Source organism: Pezoporus flaviventris, unplaced genomic scaffold (genome assembly GCF_033815535.1).
Source record: "Pezoporus flaviventris isolate CSIRO_AGI_PZ_B2104156 unplaced genomic scaffold, CSIRO_AGI_Pfla_v1 ptg000001l, whole genome shotgun sequence".
NCBI lineage: Eukaryota > Metazoa > Chordata > Aves > Psittaciformes > Psittacidae > Pezoporus > Pezoporus flaviventris.
The window spans coordinates 59,578,136-59,602,040 of record NW_026892549.1 but is presented as its reverse complement, the minus strand read 5'-3'; the positions used below and the strand labels follow the sequence as shown (position 1 = coordinate 59,602,040).

Genomic DNA, 23,905 nt, shown 5'->3' with positions numbered 1-23,905 from the left:
GCTCCATAGCTCCAAATGCTCACTGAGTTTTCTGTTCCAAACTTAGTGATTGGCACGTGTGGCCTCTAATCCTGATTTGTGCATTACTGTGTATTTGGAGCTAGCCTGAAATGCTTTCAAAAGCAGTAGCTGAAGAAACTTGTTTGCCTTATTCAGTAAGTAATAGTGAAAAACTTTGGTCGGTGTTTTCTTATTACAGAAAGGAGCAGACCTCCTGTCCCTCTCAAAATCAGTATTGCAAGCTTGTTTCTTAATCTTATGCTCATTCACTGACCCAACAGCCTGTCCTCGGCAGTGTCTCTCTTTTGGAAAGAGGGGAAAGCATTTCTCAGAGTTTGTTATTGTTGTTTCCTGGTGATCCAGAATAAATCAGCAGATCTTGAAAAGGAGTATTATCCAACCTGCTATTGATCTCCTAGTTTGATTCTTGGAGGCTGTAATGAGTAGTTGCTTGGGGCTGCTGGTACGATTTCGTGGGATGTTTTCCCATCCTCCAACTACAGTTTACCCCTTGCAATTGCATTGGGATTAGTTACTTTCTGGGCCATACATCATGCAAATAATTTGTGTTAAAATCAGATACTTTCCACCCTGGGCTCCTCTCCAGGTAGGAAGATGCATCAGGGATCCGTGGCTGATTAAGGGGTGTTAGGTCAACTGTGCCACTGGAACAGCACCCTAGTTAGTAATACCTTCAGTCAATTATAGTATCAAAGGAATAAGAATAGTAATTTGACTTGCAAACAGGCCTGTACAATAGCAGAAGACACTGGTAACCACCCCCACACACACCCTGTGTCCTGCTGTCTCCCAGGCCTTCCCAGGGCCCAGCTCCTTCCATCCACCTTCTGTTAAGCTCTTTGGTGTATGAAAGCCATGTATTGGTGCAGTGACTAGCCAGGGAATCATGTTACCAAAGTTAAATCTAAGTGAGATGAGTGTCACAGTGCCATTGTTCATCTTTGCATGTGAAATAGGGATGGTGGCAGTTACAGATGGACCATTTTAATTAGCTGCTTTGCGTCCTAATTCAGTAGATTGCTCTTTTCTGCTCACCTGTCCTCAAGGTCCTCAGATCCGATCCTTGATGTTGGAAAAATGTCTCCTAACTGCAAAATTAACGTGACTGCAGAGATACCTGTTAAAGCTAAAGTGAGTTTTTTGTGTTAGTGTGAGGTTTTAAGAGAATGAGACCCAAGAGACTTTTGCCCATGCATGCAGAAAAATTTTCCGCATGAATGGCAATTTTAGCAAACTGAATTTTTTTTCTGTGGTCTTGTAAATTCTCATGCCAGTGTGTTATCTGCCCCAGTGGGCAGATGTCAATAATGGGTGAAGAGAGAACTGATGGTGGGACAGGTTTGAAGGTCCATCCCAAAACACAGGGAGAGGAGCTGGAAGACTCTGACGCGCTTCTTTACTGGAAACTAGAGGAGGTGTCTTTTTTTCAGGCGGGCATTCTTCACCCCACAGCAGCACTTGTGTTAATGAAAGTCACTTAGCTGAGTACATGATTAAGTTATTTTCAGGATCAAGATGGATTATTTGGACCCTTTGGAGTAAATAAATCTGGGCTAATTTTGTAGGGCCTAAGAGTTTTCTTCTGCATCAGTTCTCATTCTCTTTCCAATCCGTAGAACTTCATTTCTCAGTCTCTGCCAACCTATGACTTCAAGCCCTATCTCAAAGTCTGAATATTGCTGACCTTTCTTTTACTTATCCTGTCCTTGCTTTCTTCGTTGACCATTATTTTTCTTCCCTATATTTCATCTTTCACAGAATTTCTCTTAAGATTCCTTTCCTTCTCATATAGATAAGTGGAATTGTGTGGTTATTTTGAAGGGATTTATATTTGTGAATTTCTGTTACTCATGGCAGGTTACAAAAATCTGGTTTCTTTGTTCATTTCTTTCATATCAATGCTCAGGTGTAACAATGGTGGGTGTGTTACAAATGGCTGGGAGGATAGGACTTGAGGAGGTTCAAAATGAATGCATAGAACTGCTGAACTGGAATGTCGCTTTAAGATCTATATTTGTGTATTGCATCAGAAGTCAAGGTAAAGGTTTTATTCCCTGCTTTAGAAAGACTGATGGTATATGGGAACTTGTACCTAGGAGGGGAATGACATGACATACCACGTTACTACTAGCTAATGTCTGCCATGTAGAGGGGCTCATATGAAAGCCAAGTTTCCCCATGATTTGATTCAGTACAGACTTTATTTCCTTTACTGCATGTGTTAACAAGAAAAAAAGGGGAACCACAAGACTCTGGCACGTTCATGATTTGTCAGCAAACGAGAACTGGTATTTTTAAGGCTTTTCAGAAATACTTAAGTCTATCAACAGAATTCCCCTGGTAGAAGCCCACCAGAGTTTTCTCTGTAATTTGTGAATTGCTTTCCTTAAGTTTACAGAAAGACCTTTTTCTCAACTAACCATTTAATTATCAGGCACAACCTTAGATGTGGAGCTGAGTTCTGAACACCCTTGGTTCTGAACAGGTGACAACTTGCTGGCAAGGGAGGCAAGCTAAATAAACCTGCAGAAAACATTCATGTCAAACTTGTGGAGTAAGACCCGTCTGAGGTCAATATATCCTGTATGTTGTACACATAAGTATAGTTGAATGCTATATTCCAGTCTACTTCTGTTGATGTGTATCTGAACAAACTAAGGTTGCTAATAAGGTAAAGTAACTTTATTGATAAGGAAATTTGTGAGTACCTGCTAAAATGCTTTCACATTCTGCACCCCTTAATAGGGAACGGAAAACCCAAGTGACTTGGTTACTTTCTAGTTCTTTTTGCCAGCTGTCTCGTTCTGTAGTGTGCACTTTATTAATGAATGCCCCACACATCCATGTGTTGATCTGAGCACTTCTAAGTTCAAGTGTAGCACAACAGCTGGTCCAGATTGTCCATTGCCTACTTGATGTTTGACCAGGAGAATTGGCTATGAAGGTTTAAAGAGAAAAGAAAGCTTTACCAGACTGCTGTTAGAAACAAAAATAATTGAATGGGCAAAGGTTTGTTCTGGTCATAATATTGGACATAATACAAAATGCCATTGCCATGCTGTTTAGTAAAAGAAGTGACGATGTAAAGTGCTGAGAATGTGCTTAGCTACAATTGTAGGTGTCTACAGTATTTTCAGTATGCTAAACTGTAAAGATTTGAGATATTTTGTGTTGCAGTTGTGTTTGACCCTAGAGTTCTTGCATGCTAACCTAACGTAGAAGATTAGCCTCTTTGCATGCAGCTGGGTGCTGCTACTGCCGTGACAAGCATGTTCTGTGAGAATGACATAACCTCCCTTGGCTGCAGCCCCTTCCCAGCCCTGTCTGTGGCCTCGTTTCCTGTGGTACGTGCATAATTACATTCATCATTCATTTCACTAACCTTAATGGTTCATTCTTATATCAGAATGCACTCTGAAATGTGCAGCGCAATCAAATCGGCACTGAACTTTCAGTTTTCTTTTTCAGACAGGCTGAAAAAACTCATTGATGAACGAGAATCCTTACTAGACCAGGTAATCACAGGAAAACGCAAATGCTGTGTGCTCACTAACTGTGATAAGAATAGCATAGACAAAGAAAACCAAAATGTAAGGCATAGAACAGCAGTGAGGTTGCCTTTCAGAAGGTGTGCTGGGTTGCTCTTGCTGAGAATATACTGCACTGCTTGCCACTTTATTCTTCCCCTGAAACATTCCTCCTGTGCATTAACTTAGGATACAGGGGAGGAAAAACATGACCCAGTGTGCTTGTTCTGTGTTGCTAACCAGTCACATTCAGTGTCCTTAGTCACCTACAACTCCTACTCCAGGAGTATATCTGAAAAATAATACTTCAGATTGGCCAAGCCCAAGGCAAAACCAAATACAGTCCAGAAAATTTAGAAGCAAATATTGTCTCAGAGAGTAATCCTTCCTCATTTGTGGGTAATGGGCCATTTGGAAGAAAATTCTGGAGGAATTGCAGTAGATGAGTAAATAGCAATTAAAGTAAGTATTGCTGGTATCATGATATTCCATAGCGGATATAAAGCTCACTCAAAGAAACTTCAGCTGATCTGTTTCTTTGTAGGGCACTCTACACTTTCATTTATGGACTGTATCCTTGCCCTTGAGACTTCACACACACCCAAACGGGGTGATTGTTTTTTAGGAATGTTTTATGTGACTCCAGATACAGAACATTTATGGCTTTGCTAATAAAACAGTCGTCTTCCACTTGTTATGTTTGGTATATGCATAAGCACTGATACTTAAGATATGATGAGTCATTTGCCAACAGAATTTCTAGGAAATTATTTTGTAAGTAAAGATTTTTGGGGGCATTTAGGTTTTAAAAACAACTTTTTTTTATAGTATTTGAGTGAATTTGAGTACTGAGACAAAAACCTCCCTTACTGATTTTATTAACTAATTATTTTGTGACTTTCAGATTAAAAAATTAAAAGGACAACTGGAAGAAAAGCAAAAGAATGGCAGGATGGAAAATACGCAGTCAGAAGATGAAGTTCTGGAAAATGGGACAGATATGCACATGATTGACCTCCAAAGTGAGCCGCAATTTGATTTAAAGAGAACTTTTGGTGTCTTGCATGTGAATGAGAAAAATGTATTTGTGCAATAACCATGTGCCTCTAAGTAAAAAAAAATGAGCCTTTGGTTCTAAGGGAGCTTCAAACTGGGAGCCAGCCGTGCACCTCTCTGCTAGAGGTGAGGGAATGATTATCCTTGTTTGAGCAAGATTGAGATTGGAAATCTCCCTTATGTTCCCCAGGAGAACTGGGATGAGTTTTGGGTTAATCTGCTTTCAGAGTGGTCAGAAGGGCATGAGGCAAGACTGGGAACAGCACCTAGCTGCTGGGCACTTGTTTTGACAGAGCACTTCCTACTTTACTGCTGCCCCAAGTAGATACCTGTAGCATGGAAATCTTGTGACAGACTTGTTAGACACTCTTAACACTTGTTCTGACATCTCTGATAAATCTGCAATTCTTTTAGGAGATGCCAACAGACAGATCAGTGATCTCAAATTCAAACTAGCAAAGTCTGAGCAAGAGGTAACAGCACTGGAGCAGAATGTAAGTTCCTGGGTTGTTCTGTTTGTCTAGGCATGGTGAGAGTGCAAAGGGAAAGTGTATTTTATTATATGACATACGTATTAAATGAAATCATGGTTACTGTGATTTTTCCCTTAAAATAAGAAGCAGGAGTATTGGAGCATCAGGGCTACTGAACTTCAGTCATTAAAGACTAAATTGCTTTCATTTATGCATGGGGAAAGTGAATATATCCTTAACTGAAGGAAAAACATTCAAAGACAAAGATATGCTGAGAGCACTTACTGAACTCTTCAGAATCCTTTCTTATACCTAGCTATTGACAATGTTAAATGGCTGTCAGCATATAATGTAGTATATATAGATCTTACACAAGACTGTTCAATTTGGGCTGCTTGTTCTTGTCCAGCGTACGTCAGCGATACTCTTGCTAAGTATATTTTGTTGTTGTTGTTGTTGCTGGAAGAATACTAAATACGGATATGTATAAAAGCTTTGGAGTAAGTTAGCATGGCCAGGCTTCCTTGGTATGTCTTTTTCCCCTCAAAACATACCTTTATTTTATTAAAGAAAATTAAGCATCTCTCTAGTTACTGCTTAACTACTGGTAGAAGTGTAAAGCTTCACAGTAACTTCTTGGTACAGCTTTTAATTCAAGAAATCTGCCTTCACCTTAGGTAATACGACTGGAAGGTCAGGTAGCCCGATACAAAACTGCTGCTGAAAACGCTGAAAGAGTAGAAGATGAACTGAAAGCAGAGAAACGCAAACTACAGAGAGAGGTAACTCTAAATGCAAACTTAAATTCTTCTTGTACAAGCTGAATCTAGAAGCAGCCTTCAGATGCTCAGATTCATGTGCTGCTTTGCAGCTGTGAATGTTCCTGTGGTTTGACAAGCTGAAGAACTCCTACTTTGCTGTCCTTGTCCTTTGTGATACCTGAAGGCTCATTACTTTGGGTGTTACAAATTCTGGGTTTGTAAATACTGATCCTTTTAGATCCTTTCAGATTACTGGTCCTTTTAGAGCATGTGATTTCAGAAATTATAGCAGTAGAAAGCTGGAAATGCTGTTGTAAAGTTAATTTGTGTGCTGCATTATTTAAGCACAGTGCCACACATTACAACGACAGTCTAAACTTTGAAGCTTTCAGAGTCTAAACTTGAGGGCTAAATGGATATGAATCATTCTTTTTGAGCCTGGTTTTCTTGCTCTGTCAATTTATTCACACCTCTTTGCTGTTATGTGTCTGTCCATGTTCCTCTTAAAACGTTGCATCTTCAAGCTGTCTGTAAGTTTGACCTTACTTGTCTTACCAAACTTCATGTTCTCTCCAAGCAGCTGCTACAACCAGCTTAAATATGTTTGTCAGCTTCTTTCACACCCATCTCCTGAGGTTTTGGTTTGGTTTTGGGGGTTTTTTTTTTTGTTAGGTTTGTTTTTTTTCCGTGTGGCCCCTTGCTTTTTCTGTATACTCCTGCTCTACTGCCTATAAATACTGCTTTGTGCAGTCTACCTCTCTCTCCTTCTCCATCCCATGGTGGCTTTTATTGGAGAATTAAGTCACCCAATTCACAGCTGTGGCTGTAGTTACAGGAACCAAAAACATGAAATCAGGCAGTGAGTCAGGTATATGTCACCCATCAGGTATCTTTGTGCCTGTGAAGTTTAGGCAAACTCTGAGCCGTTTGTTCAACATCCTGTATATAACTTTGACTCTTGGCACTGTGCTTAGAAATTCTCTCTGTGGCCTTCGAAGCATTCACTTTTCACAGAATCACAGAATAGCTTGGGTTGGAAGGGACCTTAAAGCACACCCAGTTCCAACCCGGGAGACCTTCCACTAGAGCAGGTTGCTCCAAGCCCCATCCAACCTTGCCTTGGACACTGCCAGGGCTGGGGCAGCCACAGCTTCTCCGGGCTTCTGTTTTAACTGCTAATAAAAATTTTCAGTTGCCTTACCTTGTAAGGCAGTTCCAGCAGTATCATCAGTTAGTGTAAGTAACTAGAAACCTTGGAAAGGGAAAATACTGTGAAAATTAGCGTCTTTTTCTGCTTCCTTCCTTTAGCTTCGTTCAGCATTGGATAAAACTGAGGAGCTTGAAGTCAGCAATGGTCATCTAGTAAAACGCTTGGAGAAGATGAAAGCCAATCGGAGTGCTTTACTGTCTCAGCAATAACCATCACCTTTGGATGGAAACCACTACTACGTGACAGAATCAGAACAACGCTGCGGATGCTTCTGTCTCTTGCTGTCTGGGATGCTTTGTGTCATGCCTTCTGAGAACAAACAACCCCAGCATTTGCTACGTGCCAGCCAGCTGTGGTTCCTTCTACGCAGTCAAACCTACTGCACTATATACAGAGGAGTAGCTGACGCAAATGGCTGTGCCTGTGGGAGCCCTTCTACATCGATCAGTGGGTATATTTGAAGTACAATATCCATCTATAAGAAGCACATCAGGCATCGCATTAAGTTCTAGAAGGCACAGCAGGCATTTATTGCCATTTAAAATGGCATTCAAAGAAGACATTTTAACTAGACTGGAATTTTGTGTCTTGCTGAAAATAAAATAATAAAAAATAATAAAAAAAAACCAAAAACCAAAACCAACCAAGCAACAAAACCACTGTAAGTTTTGGACTTTCTGACGACAGGATCTGTAATTTACTGACTACGGTAGAGTTATTCATAGTAGGTTTTTCATTTACAAATCACTGTGGAACCACAAGCCATTACAAAGCAAAACTCCTTCACTGGAAACCATGGAAGAAAATGGTCTTGGAAGCAAAAGTGACCTTAAATGACTTTGCCAATAAAACAAAGGTGTTTGGAGGTATTTTTGCACCAGTGGAATCATAAGACTATTTTATTTCAGGGTAAATAGACAATAGCTTCATTGAATTTTCAACTTTTATTTGTATTATTTAATCACTGCTCTTGAAGTAAACTACTTCTAAAGGATGTAAAGTTGCATTAATAAACCAGCATAAGGCTGTGTTTTAAGAAATGGTGGGTTTTGCACTTAGGTCATTCACTTTGATGCATTTCTCAAAGCAAATGTCATTTGCTTAAAATATGTAATGGGTTTTTTACATCAGAAACTATGTACTGGTCCATGAAACTAGGAAACTATGCCGCTATAAAATACGAGTCTAATTTTTAAAGTAAGTGATAAGTAAAGAAGCACTTTAGAAAATGTTACTGCCTATGGTTTTTCTACAAATACAGAAGTAGCAATTTCCTTTTACCGTCATTACAAAGGTTTTCCACTCTTCATGGAAAATAATGTAACCAATTAAGATGTTGCAATCAATTTATTATAAACAACTAGCACTACAGCTCTGGTTTATTGGAAATTTTTCAGAATGTACTACTCAAAGGAGAACAGCAGTTACCTGAAGAAAAAAGCTGTCCTTCCCCCATCAACCTGAACAAAAAAGCTTGCAAGCAAGGTAGACAACCAGTCCCTTAGGACTCTGTTCATGTAGTGAAGCAGCACCTCTTGTTTTGACAGGAGCAGCCTTCTGTCAGTGCTGACTGCCTCAATAGATGAAGGTTCTGCCAAGCCAGATCCAGACCCAGGAGACCATTTCTTCTTAACCTGGTCTTCTGACTCTGGTCCAGATATTTCCCTAGCCTCTTCCTCACAACTGGAGGTTAAAGTATAAACCGCTGCTATTTTCAGTGTAAGGGGATTGCTGGTGTCTTCTTAGAGCACCTTCACAAATTAATTAAACCAAAAACAGTGTCTGAATGTGTTTCTCTGGGTCAGCTAGAAAATAACACCTTCCTCTTCATCTCTTCTGAGTGCACCCATAAATTTAGGAATGAAGTACTGAAATTAATACTCCAGGAAAAGGATGAAGGCTTTTTTTTCTGCCCGTGGGGAGAAGGCTTTTTTTTTTTTGCCCCTAGGGAAATAAATATGTCCTTGTTGATAAATGTGGTGGAACATGGGAATGAAAGGAATGTTTGAAATTTCCACTCCAGCTAGGACTTTGTTTTTTTTTCTTTGTTTTTGAGAGGAACATTCAGATGCAGAGCCAGATTTCTTGTGGAATACCTCAGAATCGCTGTGGGTACCAATTAACAATTCTCTGTGGTTGACTTGTGTAATTTCTGGTGTATAAAGCCTCTGGGCCTAAACAAAAAATGAACTAAGGGTTTACCAGAATGCAAGCAAATGTGCTAAACGTAACATCTTAGTAACTGATGTGTGATTGCCACCAGTCGTATTTTTATTTGTGGTAGCAGTGAAAACCATCTCTCCTGGCAAGGTTGAGGAGAACAACATAGCAACCAAGCATTGGTCCAAAAGGCTAAAAGTAATTTTGTTCATCAAGAAGTGATGTGTTCTATCATTTTGAAGTAGATCCCATCTCACATCCCCATAAGCATTAACCTCATGACAGAAATCAGATGTGTATTTCAACCTGGATATGCTTATAGTAGAAATTGTGTGTGATAAAGTAGCTGAATGTTGAAGCCACATTTCCTGACTCCTCCATTCCCCCCCCCTTCCCCTCCCCCCAATTTTCAGTATGACTTAGCTTTAGAATAAGGGAAGAAAAAGTACTGGTTGTTTTACCCCAAACTGGTTTATGTTTTCCTGTGAAGAATGTACAACAAACCAGGGCTTTCAATGGTAATAAGAAATGCACATGCCCCAGTCCTTTTAATTGAGCTCCAGATAAGAGAGCCTCGGTACCCAGCCCACTGAATGGCTCCTGGGGGAAACCAGGATGGGTTTTCCTACAACTTGTATTTAAAATTGTTATCCTTTGGTTTATTTTTAAAATGTTAAATAATTTTGTTGTTTGCAAATGGAATGCCAAAATGGCTTTGTTTGTTTTTTTGTTTTTTTTTTTTAATCAAACTGTTAGGAGGTATGAGCATGGAAAAGGAAATTCATGAGCAGAACTTGCCAATAAATATGTCACTTGTTTGGGTTAGTTTTTATAGAATGGCCTGTCATGATCGTGTTACTGACAAAAGTTCTCTTGGAAAATACAGACTTTTTGGATGATACTGGTTTTAACAGCTACTTCTCATTTTTAATACATTGCTGCAGCCACACGGATGCGAGCAACACTGGTTGTAACATGCACAAAGGGGCTTGTGTGACTAAGGGCACGGGGTGTCAGACATACTTCCAAATCCCAATTTTTTAATAGCGGGGTGCACTTCATGAAGGGGAAGACAGGGACAGTGTCCCATCAGGAAAAATTTGAATGGTCTTGCTGACTGCATTCATTTTCCACTTAGCGTTTTTACGGTGAGTTAGTATAGGTAACCCACATAGTAACTTTCTCTGGAAGAATCCTTCACAGTAGGAGGCAGCTTGGTTTATCAAAACCATGACAAATTTAGTATTAAATGTCATCCTGAACTGATCATGGGCAGCAAAGTAATGTTTTGTACGCTTTATTATGAACTTCATTGTGTCTGTTTAAAGGCTGGAGGCACAGGTGGGAACAGTGGCGAGCGGCCATTGAGTGTGTGCTCATTGTGGAGCAGCCAGGTTGCGAGGTACGTGATGCAGGTGACTGGTGGCTCAGCTCTGCTATGGAGGTGTTAGGGCAGAGAGCTGGGGGGGGACATCATTTGGGCAGCAGCAAGGGTGCTCAGCTTGCTTTGGAGCTGGGATGAGTGCTGTGAGCCACGGTTCCCTGCCTACAGGTTTCCCCTGGGTGAGCAGGGACACCAGGCTGCTCCTGAGGGCTGCCCCCGGCCTCTCCAGGAGCTCTGCTGTGGCTCTCCCCGCTGCACTGTGATGTGGGAGCTGTGCCTTAATACCAGAGCTGGTTCTAACCAACTGGCTGTTGAGGACTCTTCATGAGGGACTGTAGTGATAGGACAAGGGGTGATGGGTTCAGACTGAAACAGGGGAAGTTCAGGTTGGAGATAAAGTTCTTTACTGTGAGGGTGCTGAGGCACTGGCACAGGGTGCCCAGAGAAGCGGTAAATTCTCCATCCCTGGCAGTGTTCAAGGCCAGGTGGGATGAAGTCTTGGTTGACATAGTGTGTGGTGTCCTGCCCACGGAAGGGGGCTTGGAACTAGATGATCTTAAGGTCCTTTCCAACCCTATCCTATGGAACTGTCCAAAACCCCATCCAGATTGCCCCAAACCAGCTCAAATGACCCCCCAAAGTGGCTTTAATTGCCCCCAAATAGGGCAAAACTCCCTCAAATGCCCCAGAAGTCCCCAAAGTAGATCAAAATTCACCCTAAATGCCCCCAAACAGCTGGAATTACCCTATATTATGCATGAGCAACCCAAATTGCCCACAAATGAGCTCAAAACCTTGAGAAGTTCCCCCAAACCACCTTCAAATGCCCCACATTACACTCAAACCATCAGATCCCAAAGTGCAAACATCCAGGCTCTCCAGAACAGTGCCACCAACATAGCAATCCACCCTTGCTTAGCCACTTAAAAGCCCAAGTGCCAAAAGTGCCCCCAAACCAACCTAAATTACACAAAACTCAGCCAAAACCAGCTTGAATTACCCCGAAGTATTAAAAACCAAAGCAAACTGCCCCCAAAGTGCAGCCTTAAAAGCAGCTAGAAATGTCCCAAGCCCACCCCGAGTGTCCCCGAAAGGACAACTTAAATAGACTTTAGTAGACAGGAATGGGTTTCGATAGACCCAAATAAATGTAAATAAGACTCAATTAACTTTAAATAAACTCGAATAAATTAGTTAAACCGGATCGACAAGCTGATCCCTGCGAATGCCACCGCTAATTAGTGCTGATGAGTCGTGAGTCGTCCAGTCCCTGCCGCCTTTCGTATCACTGCTGTCCCTTCCGCCCCTACCGAGGTGGCCACACGGCCGCCATAGCCACTTCTACTACCTAAACCGCTCCGCTTCCCAGCCAATCACTGCGCCGCTCGCCTCGCAGCGGGGGCGGGACATGGAGGCGGTGGGACAGCGTCGTCCAATCCCTGGCCGCCTGTGCCTGAGCTGCAGCGCGAGGCGGAGGGGACGCCTTCCTGCCTAGCGAGCGGCGGCCAGTCAGCGTGCCCCTCGGTGTGAGGGAGCGATGGCGACGGCCGGTGAAGGAGGGGAAGGGGCTGGCGGCGACGGCTGAAACGCGGCTTATATCTTCAACATATGCGTGGCTATGAAGCTTAGCGGGGCTCAGCGCGGCGCGGGAACGTCCAGGAACTTCCTGGGAGAAGGTTTGTTCCCGCTTTGGTAGGCGGGAAGACGGCGGTGAAGGGAGGAAAGTGGTTTAAAGGGGATAGCTGATAGGGAAGGGGGGAATAATAGTCTTAGAAGGGAGAGATGATGGGGAAGAGGCGATAATGGGGGTTAAATGGGATAGATGATGAGAAAGGAGGAAATAATGGGGTATGCAATAGAAATATTGTTTCACGAGGCTAAGCAAGTTCTGGAAGGTTTAACAAGTTACCATATTATTTACATGCTCTCCTTTTCATAGAACCACAGGTCTTTTGTATATTCTGCACTTTTTCACTGTTCTCAGCAGGTTGTGTAATTTTGCCAAAGCCACAGCTTTTCTCCACAAGCTTCATGTAGGTTTATTCAGGCTTTTCATTCACCTTTATTCACATTTAGTCACTTTTGAGCTCACATGTACTAGCTTTTGATTTGCTTTTAATTCACTTTTATGCAGTTTTATTCAGATTTATTTGCTTTTTAGTTACTTTGAGGACTGGGGGTGTGGTCTGTGCTGTGGGAGGAGCTAATGTGGCGATATGGGCGTGGTCTTGGCTAAGGGATGGGTGGTACCGGGGATGAGGCCTCTGTTGGGGTGGGCCAATAAGGGGCAAGGGGCGTGGGCTCCAGGGAAGGTGTCAGAATTTGATGGAAAAATGGCAAGGACAAGAGCTGGGAGCTTAAAGCTCAAGGGTAAGAACTTGAAGGGCAAGCACCAAGTGTCAGGGTCAAAGGTCATAGGGCAACATCATAGATCAGGGGCCATAGGTCAAAGAGCAAAAGGTCAGTCAGAAGCCCCTGACGGGTTCTAGACCATCGACGGATTCCTCCCCCAGCCATGGGTACCTGCCCCCCCAGTGCTTTCCCACTACTTGATGGGTTCCCACCCATCAGTGGGTTCCCCCGGGCTCGAGAGCAAGAAAGAGCTCCGCTTGACCCAGTCACGCTCCGAGTGTCCATGGATGCCTCTCCAGAAACAGTAACCATAAATCGGCGCCTCTCAATCCTGATCTACACCGCGTGCAGTGCCGAATTTCGACCACATGAAGGCAGCACCGATCGTCTCCTGGCGCACCGGAGAGCGGCGCCCAGTGGCACACTGCCCAAACCCCCATCACCGCCCGCTTCAATGCCGGATTTTGGACAGGGATTGGGAGCAGCGAGAGGTGTCCGGAGCCACAGCACGGCTCCCCCTCCCATCCGGACCGAGATTTGGACGCTCTGCCCCCACCCCATCTCCAACTTCTGCAGTACTGATGTTTGGACACATGATGGCAGCACACGCTCACCTTTTCGTTACTGCCGACGCAAGTGGCTGCCAAACGGCCCCTCCCCCGCCCAGTTTACATCCTCCGGGGACACGAACTGCTGACTGGGGACAGGGCTGACTTTTCTGTCCCCGGCGCATCCGTACCAAAAACCATTCCAGGCCTTTGCCGCTGACGACGGGACAAGGGTGGGGCTGTTCTGTCCACGCTCCCCAAACAGGAAAAGCAGAGAGGTGCGTTCATGTACAAGATGCTGCTCAGTGGATGAAGTCCTAGGGTTGCTGTCCCCTCGTCTCTTCCTGGCAGAGCCACCTCCCTTTTTTTCGGGGCGCGTGTACCTGTGTAAGTGGCAATTATTACAGTAATGAAGTAACGAACTGCTCCTTGGAGCAATTTTTCTCAGTGTTTGCTGAGGGTTTTTTTTAGTTTTTTTTTGTTTCTTTTTGTTTCGGGGAGAGGGTGTGGAATAAAAACAGGGGTGTGGGGAATTTGGGGACGAATGGTGTCGTTTGGGGCACCCCAGTGTCACTGGGCGGGGGTCGATGATTCGGCAGAGGAGCAGGTGAGTGGAGGACTGGGGGGGGTGTCCTCTGGAGAAAGGGGGTAACAGCTTGGTTCGGGGCTGATTTCCCCCCAAAAGATGTTTCCATGACGGGCTGGGCTGTGCTTGTGGAGCCGGAGCCACTGTGGTGGCCCCAGAATACTCCAAACCCCTTGATTCTGGGTCTGCAAGGGTTGGGGCGGGGGGCAGATGCTGGGAGGGGATACCCCGCAAAACTCGGTGCAGCAGGTGGGGGGCGCGGTGTAGCGCCGGCCGCCGCTCGCTGCTGCCATCTTGTATCCAGAATTCGGTACTGCAGCCCGGGATCCCCGCAAGTGGCCGGTACCGCGCGGGTATGTAGTAAGTACGTACTAAGGGCGGTACCCTTAACCTATGACACTCCCCGCGGGGCCGCGGAGTCCACCTTACCCAGTGCACAGCCTGGGCCACACCCCCACCGCAAGCCCCGCCCCTTGTCTAGACTACACCCCCACCCCTCACTGGCCCCACCCCCAGCCCAGATCACACCTTCCCCGGAGCCCACCCCCCTTGCCCCTCATTGGCCCACCCTAACAGAGGCGTCGTCCCCGGTACCACCCATCCCTTAGCCAAGATCACGCCCACACTCCTACATTAGCTCCTCCCACAGCACAGACCACACCCCCAAGGCTTCATTATCCCTGCCTTGGCCCCGCCTCCAACTCAGGCACATCAGGATGGGATCACTTAGAGGGTCCCTAGGAGTCCCTATCGGTTGCTGTGCGTCTCTATGGGATGTCTATAGGGTCTGTGGGGCTCTAGGACTTTCTCTGGGTCGCTGTGGGACACCTAAAAAAAAAAGTTACTAAAAGAGACTAAAAAGCAAAGACAGCTGAAGAAAAAACATGAATGAAAATGTAAATAAATAGAAATGCATAAAGACAATAAAAAGCAAAACAGAAGAATGTGATTAGATATGCCTACAAAGCAAATTATAAAAGTGAACAAGCCTGAAAGAATCTCAAATAAAAGTTCCCTTAGCAACTTAGCCCCAGCCCCACTATTGCAGAGCCTCTTCCCGAATATGCAAACCCCAAAGGGTTTCTCTCGTAGGCATCACCTACACGCATAGAGCTCCTGCTCTCGCTTTGCCACCTAAAACTCCATCTGCGCACAGCCTCTCTGGCATCTTGGAGTAGGAATGTACTCCTGGAGAAAACACACTGGGGCTTGCTCCATTGAAGAGTCCTTTTCTCTCTGGGACCCTTTCTGGGCTAGACATCAGCCCAAAAGCAAAGCACTGCTCATCCTACCTCTTTTATCCCAGGTGGTGGTTTGCCCCACCCCTGCCCCAGGGCATTGAGAGAGGGGTTGTGGGTACTGCCTGGGGTATAAGGGCACAGTGTTGGAGGGAGGAGCTCATTCAGCTCTTGGGCTTCAGCAGGGTGAGTTCTTTGGGGGTTGTTTTGTGCAGCTTTGGAGTCTTGCGGTGGTTTGTGCTGTTGTGTTTTGATGTTTGCTGCAATGCAATCAGCTGAGTGAAGAGCTTCAGGACGTGCCAAGGTTTCCCAGTGTGTTCATTAACAAGTGTCTCTATTAGGTTTTCTTTTCAGAGGTGTTACATTTACAGGAGGGGGTTAAGTTTTCTGAGGTTGCTTATTGGTCCGTTTTGCTTTTTTTTTGTTATTGGGTTCTGAATGTTTTTTTGGTTGGAAGAGTTTTGAGGTTGCGTTTTACCACTTCTGTTCTGGTTTGTTAGCTGAAATGTTTACTGCTGGGAGACCCAAAGTAGAGCAGTGACAAGGAGGTAGAAGCAGGAGTCATGTTTTAAATGTCAGTAGCTTGGTAAGGTAGCAGCATGTCTGGTGGTTGTTGCCCATCATCTCCAGCTGGGGATCTCATGAGCAGTTCCACCAACACAGCAGTCTGGCCATGCTTTACCATCTTTGCTTTTTTTTACTGCCTTTGTGTTGAGTGCTCTCAAGTATCCTCAATCACAGCACATGCAGTGCAGGTGTCCAGCCCCTGCTCCCACAGTTCAGGAAAGCTGGTGCTGGGAATCACCTACACAGGGAGGCATCCAGAACGGTGCCACTAATATGATGAGCAACCCTATGTAGGTGATGGCCAATGACAGCTTTCTGTTCTGGCTCCTCGGCTGTGGGAGCAGGGGCCGGACACTCGCGCTCTGTGCGCAGTGCTCCAGGAAGCCTGAGAGCAGGAGCCAGAGAAGCGGTGTGCAGATGGAGTTTTGGGTGGCAAAGTGAGCTCTTTAGATGGAAGGCAGATTCAGGTTGTGTCTTTCTAAAGCCCTGCTCTGCATCTTTTTCAAGCTCTCCACCTCTCCCCTTAGAGCTTCTCTGGACAGACTTCAGCGGTCTGTGCCTCAGTTTCTCTATCTCTAAACCAGGAAGAACAGCAATTTTCTCCCACTTCTCTGCCTTTTCCAGTTTGCTATTTTTATTTAACTCTTCTCTACCTTTCCTTGGAAGGCAGCTACCATCAGTGAGCACCAAATAGTCCTTCCCGGCCTCAGGTTTGAGTCAGCTACACAGGCATTGGCTGTTCTGTGCTGCAGCAAAAAGAGTGTGCTGGTGACACCAGTCCTGCACAGACAGTAAGCAAAGGGTTCAAAGGAAAATAGGGGAAAACAGAAAAGTTGAAAGCCATTTTTCAGGGTTCCAGCACATTCTCCAAAGTGGTTGCATCTTTTTGGCACTCCCTGATGTTTCAAAGAGCTTTGATGCTGCTGGATTGTATTAGTAAATAAAATCATAGAACAGTTGGGGTTGGAAAGGACCTTAAGATCATCAAGTTCCAACCCCCCTGCCATGGGCAGGGACACCTCCCACTAAACCATATCACCCAAGGCCTCGTCCAACCTGGTCTTGAACACTGCCAGGGATGGAGCATTCACAACTTCCCTGGGCAACCCATTCCAGTGCCTCACCACCCTAACAGGAAAGAATTAGGCTTAGAGCACTCTAGTACTGCTTCTGCTGGGCTAATGTTGTCCATTCTTGTTTTTTCTCAGCCTTGTTGCCGCTCTTGTCTGCGCGCGATCATCCAGAGCAAGACTAGAGGAAATCCAGGGAAGACTGCTGGGATGCCTTCCATCTTGCCCCTGCGTACCAGGAACTCGATCATCTGATGGTAAGTAATACCTATATGCTTTTATACATCATACACAACCTGTGAAATCGCTTTATTTCCCAGTTACCATCATGTATTACCCAGAAGCAACTGAGAAATTTGGGGTTAGCTTTGTATATAGATATAGATGAGGAATCTGAAGCATGTATTTCTGTAGAAAATACATATGTTTAGATCAGATTTGAATCTATCTGGAAAAGACGTTGTTCCTTATGCTCCTGCTGAAGTCTGTTTGAAAGAGATCCCATTCAAGGATGGCTCTGTCTAAATAACAAGTATTATTAGTTTGGGCACGTTTTATTGGCTGGGAAGGCTTCTTAAGAAACACACCAGCATGTTGGGAATCTGATAGGAGGTGTAAAGAGCTTTGCTAATGTTTACTGGGACTTGAATGCTTGTGATGGAAGGAAACTGAGAAAGAAGTAGTCACGGAGTTGCATGAGTTGAAGCAAGTAAGCTAGGTGCTTAGTAACTTTGAATTCTTAAAGTCTGTTATGAAGGAAGCTTCATTGCTCCCTTTGGTTAAAAGACAGGTTTCTGCTGGCCTGGGAAAAGCATTTCTAAGTATTAGCTGGCAAGACAGTGATTTGAAGCATGGCCCCTAGCAGTTAATCTGTTTGTTACGGTCAAGCTTTGTACTGGGATTTGCGAGTGATGTCCAGAAATGCCCAGTCTGCCTTGCAATGGTTTCTCCCTAAACCGGACATGCAGAGGAGAGGCCACTGCAGGTTGTAAGGGTTGCCTTGGTAAGATGCATTTTGTCCTGGTCAGTTGGAGGCTGAGTTGAGAGGAGGCAAATGGATGGAGCGATTACTCAAGAGCAAGGAAAGGGTGATAATATCACCCTGTTAAAGATGTTGCAAATAAGCTGAAGAATGTTGGGATGGTTTTGATGGCAGATTGTTGTGTTGCTTTGGGTTTGATGCTGTACTTTTTTGAGGCTTCCTCTGCAGTAGTTCTAGCAGTTTGTGTAATGCTGTTTCCACAGAACACACAGTGTAATGAAACATGAAGGATTATGCTCTTTCCTTAACTGTTTAAATGACTTAGCATTGGATTTTAGTGAGCATGTCAGGATTGGAGACGCATCGTGAGGGAGGAATGGAATATAATAGGAAGGAATATACCTCTCTGTAGTAGTCAAGCTGCGAGATAAAAACCGGCACGGTTTAGAACAGAGAAATGAATGGATGCACTGGGGAAGGAAATTAGCACTTTCTTGTTCTTCCTCCATCCGTCAAAAAGAGAAAAGAACTTTAAAAACCCTTAAAATTCCTCCCAGAACTTGAAATTTTACAGCAATATCCAAATGCCATAGTCAGTTTTGCAAAGATGAAAAGGAATAACCAAGTGGCGGGTGATGGAAATAGGTGGATGCTGCGGTGTGGAGAGGGAGAATCAGCTGGGGTTGAGGTGTCTGTAACCCTGAAATACATTGGTCGAATGCATGACTGTATCCTGTGGGCTGTGGGAGTTCCCAGAGCATTTCCCTTGAAATGGAAGCAATTTAATCTTTAAAAGTAATAATGAAAGAGCAAACTGTAAATGAGCCTTTCTGGCAGAGCGATGGGGCCGCAGTTCCAGGGGGAGACTCACGGGCTCACGTGGCAACTGAGGTCATTGAAGGAAAGGGTGTAAGTTGAGTTTTCACAGTGGGTGGGAGCCCTTCTTGTGGTGGAAACCGTTAACTGATCTGGGGAGGAGATCTGGGGCAGAGAAGCAGGGTCATTTTGTAGCTGTTCCAGCTGTTTGCTTTGTTGCAAGGCAATGATCCCCTGTAGGTTAGCAGAGACTTCAGCCGGGCATGTTTTAGAAGTGTATTGAATATGATCACGTGTCACATCACTGGGTAGCATCCGGGATGCTACCTAACTTCACTCTGAGCTGTTCTTCACCCATTTAGTTTGCTCTGGGGCTTTGCATTTGCAGCACAGTGGTGTTCTGCATACGGATTCTCCCTTTTTTTTGGCAAGAGTCTCTTATTAGGGGTGTTTAAAATCTCAGCACTTGATTTCCTCTCCGTAGTCTTTCAGTGTGGGAAGTGTAGAAGAGCATTAAGAGGCTCCCACTGACTGACCATTTAGGGAGCTCTGGACCCCCAAATTCAGTCTTGTTGTGTGCTCTGTTGAATGCAGGGGCAGTTCGCAGATGGTGTTTTAAGTGGCAAATGAGGGTGCATCACCATGTTGGTGGCACCGATCCAGGCAGGTCAGCGATAGCTTTCTGTCCTGGCGCTATGGGCATGGGCAACAACAGCTGGACTTTTGCATCCTGTAGCCGTGCTCTAGGACACTGGAGCACACTGAGCAGAGGGGAAGTAGGTAGATGGTGTTTAAAGTGGCAAAGGAAGGGCAGATTGCCGTGGTGGTGGCACTGTTCTGAAGGTCTCAATGTGTAGGTGCTGCCCAGCACCAATTTTCTGTCCTGGCATGTGAGGTCTGGGAGCAGGTTCTGGACCTTTGCACTCTGGAGCTGTGCTCCAGGACACCCAAGTGCCCTAGGCAGAGAGGAAGTATGCAGGTGGGGTTTTAGGTGGCAGAGCAAGGGCAAATTGCCACGATAGTGGTGGCACTGTAGACGAGCTCACTGTGTGGAGGTGATTCCAAGCACCAACTTCCTTTCCTGAGGCAGAGCCAGCCCCAGACCTCTCCTCTCAAAGTGCTGCAGTTGATGCTCGAGGGTGCATTTGCTAGCTGACCACTACCCTGTCAGAGAGCAGAAACAAGCTGGTGATTCTGCATTAAGGGCAGACAAACAGACCTCGGGCTCAGGAAATGGCAGCAGGGTCGCTTCTGTAAGCTGAGACACTCGCTTGAGCAGAGCTAATTATTTCCGAGACTGCTGCTTTTAGGTGGCTATTAGCATCCCCATTTCTCACACGTATCAACTGAGGCCCAGGGAGAAAACAGGCATGGGGAGCCAAAAAATAGCCAAACATCCTAGCGCTGAGTCCTGGGCTTTTGCTATTTTGACTGGAATGCCCCTTAGAGATGATGGCTGAAAGTATCTCCTTTCTACTTGCCCTGCGTCCAGAAGCTAATGGGCTTGCAATCGCTGGCACTTCAGGTTTTGTGCCTTGAGTGGAGTCTACATGTGGTTTGCCCATAGTGTTTTAGCAGGGTTACATCCTCCCCTAGGTCTAATGCTGCATTTTGGCTTTAACTGTGGGCTTCTTCCACCTCATGGGACGTTTGCTTTTGCAGTCACTGCAAGTTATTTCCTCCTGTTAATGGCAATTTCCATTACTGTGCCATTTTTGTAGATGTGTGAGGCTGGGTGAGTGCTTGAGGCAGATTAGTGTGCTGGGATAGCTCAGAGGACACTCTCTCTTGTGCTCTAGCACAGGAAGAGCTGTGGGAAGCCTGAAGAAATCTGGGATGAGAGCTCGGAGGAAAGTTTCCTTCCCAGCAGAAAAAGGCCACTTTTGTCAAGAGACCCTGAGGTGTGACCCATCTGTGCAGTGCTAAGAAAAGGAGGGAAAAGTGTATGGAAGCAAATGCTTCGGAATTATCCCTCCCCTTTCCCTCTGCCTATTAACTAGCAACATGGAAATCTATGGAATATGAGCATATAGGGTGAAAAATAATAAAAAGGTGAATAAAGTGAAATTATTTTCTGGCTGGCAGCTTGTTTCTTGGCATTGGATAGAATGTAAACCTTGGAGTCCCCAATCAATGGGAAAACAAGGGAGGGAACTTGTGGATGGGATAGGAAATATAAATCCAAGTTCTGCCTTTGCTGTGTGTGCCTACTTGCCAGGACACCTGTTTTTGCACAAACGTTCAATAAATAGCTGCTTCACTGCTGCATCTGACCGAGACCTGCCTGAACCTAGAGACTGTTTCTCACCATTCAGCTTCTCAGACACTCCCATCCAATGCCCATTCCCTCAGCGTGAGCTGTTCCTAGAAGTAAGAAAACACTGACATGCTGTCTGGACAATGGCCCAGCCAGCTCCAGCAGGGCAGGAAACAAGGCAGAACAAACCACCCACCCAAGATCTTCTTTACAGCTTTCCCCTCTCCTGTCTCACACAAGGTTGATATTGCACACAACCCAGATTGCTGGAACACAGATTTAATGTCAGCAATGTCAGCTCTCTTATGTCTAAGTTGAATCATCAATCTGCATCATTCATTTTGGAAGCCCTGCAAGACGTTGATAGTGAGGAAAGAAGCTGAAGAGATTCACAGTGGTTTGCATGTTGTGCTTGCTTGCTACCACTGTGCCAGTCACCTGAATCAACTCAGGTGACCAGAGGAATCAGACTGAGCTGATGCTCTTTTCACCCTTAAAAGGAGTTTCTCAAATGCTCACAAATTGGACTGTCCACTTTCTGCACATACTTTATAGATGACCAATGCAGAAAAACCTCAGTTTGCTTTCAGAATGAATCCAGATGACTAGAACAAGGAAGAATATTATCCAAGAATGGTATCTGCAGCAAGACCTACCAAAATGCATTACAGCAAAACCAGTACCATTCCCCTGCAGTGCCCCCTGATGTGCCCCCTGATGTGTTTTTCTACATGGGCATTCTGCTTTCATTTTTCTTAGGTGTGTCTCTAGATTCAGCTCTAATCACACCCTGGAAAATCTCCTGTTATCAAAGCCTATGGATGATTTCCATCCAGATCTTTAGCAGGGAAGTATATTCTACTGTTCTGCCTCCATACCCAGCTTATCCCTTTCTAGCCACCTTTGAGCTGAAGAATCTTTCTCTACAGAGACTGTAACTGGAGTTTCAAATAAGCACCACTGACAAATACAGGAGAGGCTAGTAAAATGCAAAGCAACAATGAGTGACGTTCAATTACATGTGGGATGCAGACAAAAAATGGAAAACACTGAACTGAAATGGAAGTTCTTTTTCCAAATCCTTCATGAATCTCTGCTCCCAACTGAATTCATAATGGTTTCTTAACCCAAGCATCCTCCTGCTCCAGTATTGCTCCAGTGCTGTGGATGGAAAAGTGTTTGGAAGAATTCCAAACTCCACAGCAGTTGCTTTAATTAAGATAGCAAACATGAACACAAAAATACTTCCTCTTTATTGAGTTGAAAGCAGTGTTAAAGGAGTCCAGGGACATGTTCAAGTGTTGGAAGATCTCACTTGAAGAAATAATTTACACACCCTGTTTACCGGGATAGGGTTCTGGACAAGCACAGAGCTATGCTGGGCCTGCCCAAGCAGGGACAATGCAACCTGAAATCCTTTAACACTGACCATGTCTAACAAATGGACTGATATTTCCTCCCAGCACAATTTATTCCTGACCCCTGTGAGAATGCAGTGGTTTAGCACAAGATAGGCCTAAGCCAAGAGAAAAACTTCTCTACAACTACCTCTAATCTTCACTTTTGTAATCCACGTGCCACAAAATTCTTTTACATTTGTCCATAGTATTAACCTATGCTCAACTGAAGACCATAATATGAGTTAGAGCCAGCCTAAAAACAGCTACCATGCTGTGACTGCTCACTGCCTGCAAGGGAACTGAACTCTCTTAACCTTTGCTAGCACGCTTGTTTCTCTGCTTGAGAGGTTAACCACAGCTCTACAGACAGGTTTCTCTCTACCTTTCAGAGACTGGTTAAGTCTTCATCTAATGAAACAGACTATGCTATACAATAACATCTTTCCAACTAGTGGCCTCCTACTGATACGGAAAAGCTGAATTTGTCTTCAGCCATTAAATCCAATCATGGATTTTGTTAGCAACCTACTATTACTCTAAACATTCTAAATATGTATGTATTTTAAACATCCTTTCATGGTATTTTAAGATGCCCTCATTCCTATTTTTAGAATCCATGGCACAGTGCAGTTCAGGAACCAAATCAATCATGCCAACCTATCACACAAGCTCCACAAAGAACTACAACAAGCTTGCCACTAGATGGAAATTTCCTGTTTCCAGGTACTGTGACCCAGCTCATAGCCTGCTGCAGGATAAAATCATTCACTACTTCTAAGAACAAGCTGGGAAATTAAATATTTTATGAACTCAATACATGCCAAACAAGTCTATTAAATGTCTCATGACTGCTATCAAAAACATCCCTCAAAGCCATTTGCACTAGCTGTATCATTGACCTTTCCCTGATATGAAGCACAGCATTCCATTTGGCTGTAACACCCCTACTTCTCCAACATTTAATAGCTCTAGCCCCTTTACCAAACCTTAAACTCAGCTTGCTCCTCACCTGCCCATTTAAAACCTAAAAACCCCAAGGTGAGTGTCTACACAGGGGAACTGGGCGGCGTTTTGCTTAATAAAAGAAATACCAGAATTACAGATCATTTGAGGAAGTGTGGTTTGGTTTTGGAGGCACCTTCAAATCTACTCATTTTTTCTACAAAGAACAGCATGTGGATTAAGTGTTCTACTTTATATACACAACAGGTTTGTCCAAAACTAGTAGACTGAAGGGGAAAGGACTTCCTAAGAGTAAGCAGCAGGTAGTCAGTTTTCAGGCTGGAGGAGGCTACCTGTCCTGGATTCTGCTGTAGGAGTTATTTTCCCCTCCTTCTTAGTAGCTGGTGCAGTGCTATGTTTTCAACCTTAGCCTGAGAATAATGCTGATAGCAACAACTAAAACACTGGTGTTAAGTAACATTTACTCCAGTCAAGGACTTTTCAGTCTCACGCTCTGCAGTGAAGAGGGGCACAGGAAGCCAGGAGGAAGCAGAG

General features: G+C 44.6%; 1 protein-coding gene across 4 annotated transcripts in view; it reads left to right on the top strand.

Moving 5' to 3' along the window:
- Positions 1–9,599, top strand: part of LRRFIP1 (LRR binding FLII interacting protein 1) — a 107,912-nt gene extending 98,313 nt beyond the window's left edge. For all 4 annotated transcript variants that reach the window (XM_061460681.1, XM_061460671.1, XM_061460704.1 and 1 more), the window contains 5 exons: positions 3,490–3,536; positions 4,453–4,570; positions 5,019–5,098; positions 5,755–5,859; positions 7,147–9,599. In XM_061460681.1, the coding sequence (XP_061316665.1) occupies positions 3,490–3,536; positions 4,453–4,570; positions 5,019–5,098; positions 5,755–5,859; positions 7,147–7,257 (461 nt within the window). In that variant the 3' untranslated portion in view covers positions 7,258–9,599. The remainder of the gene's footprint in view (positions 1–3,489; positions 3,537–4,452; positions 4,571–5,018; positions 5,099–5,754; positions 5,860–7,146) is intronic.
- The last annotated feature ends 14,306 nt before the right edge of the window (positions 9,600–23,905 follow it).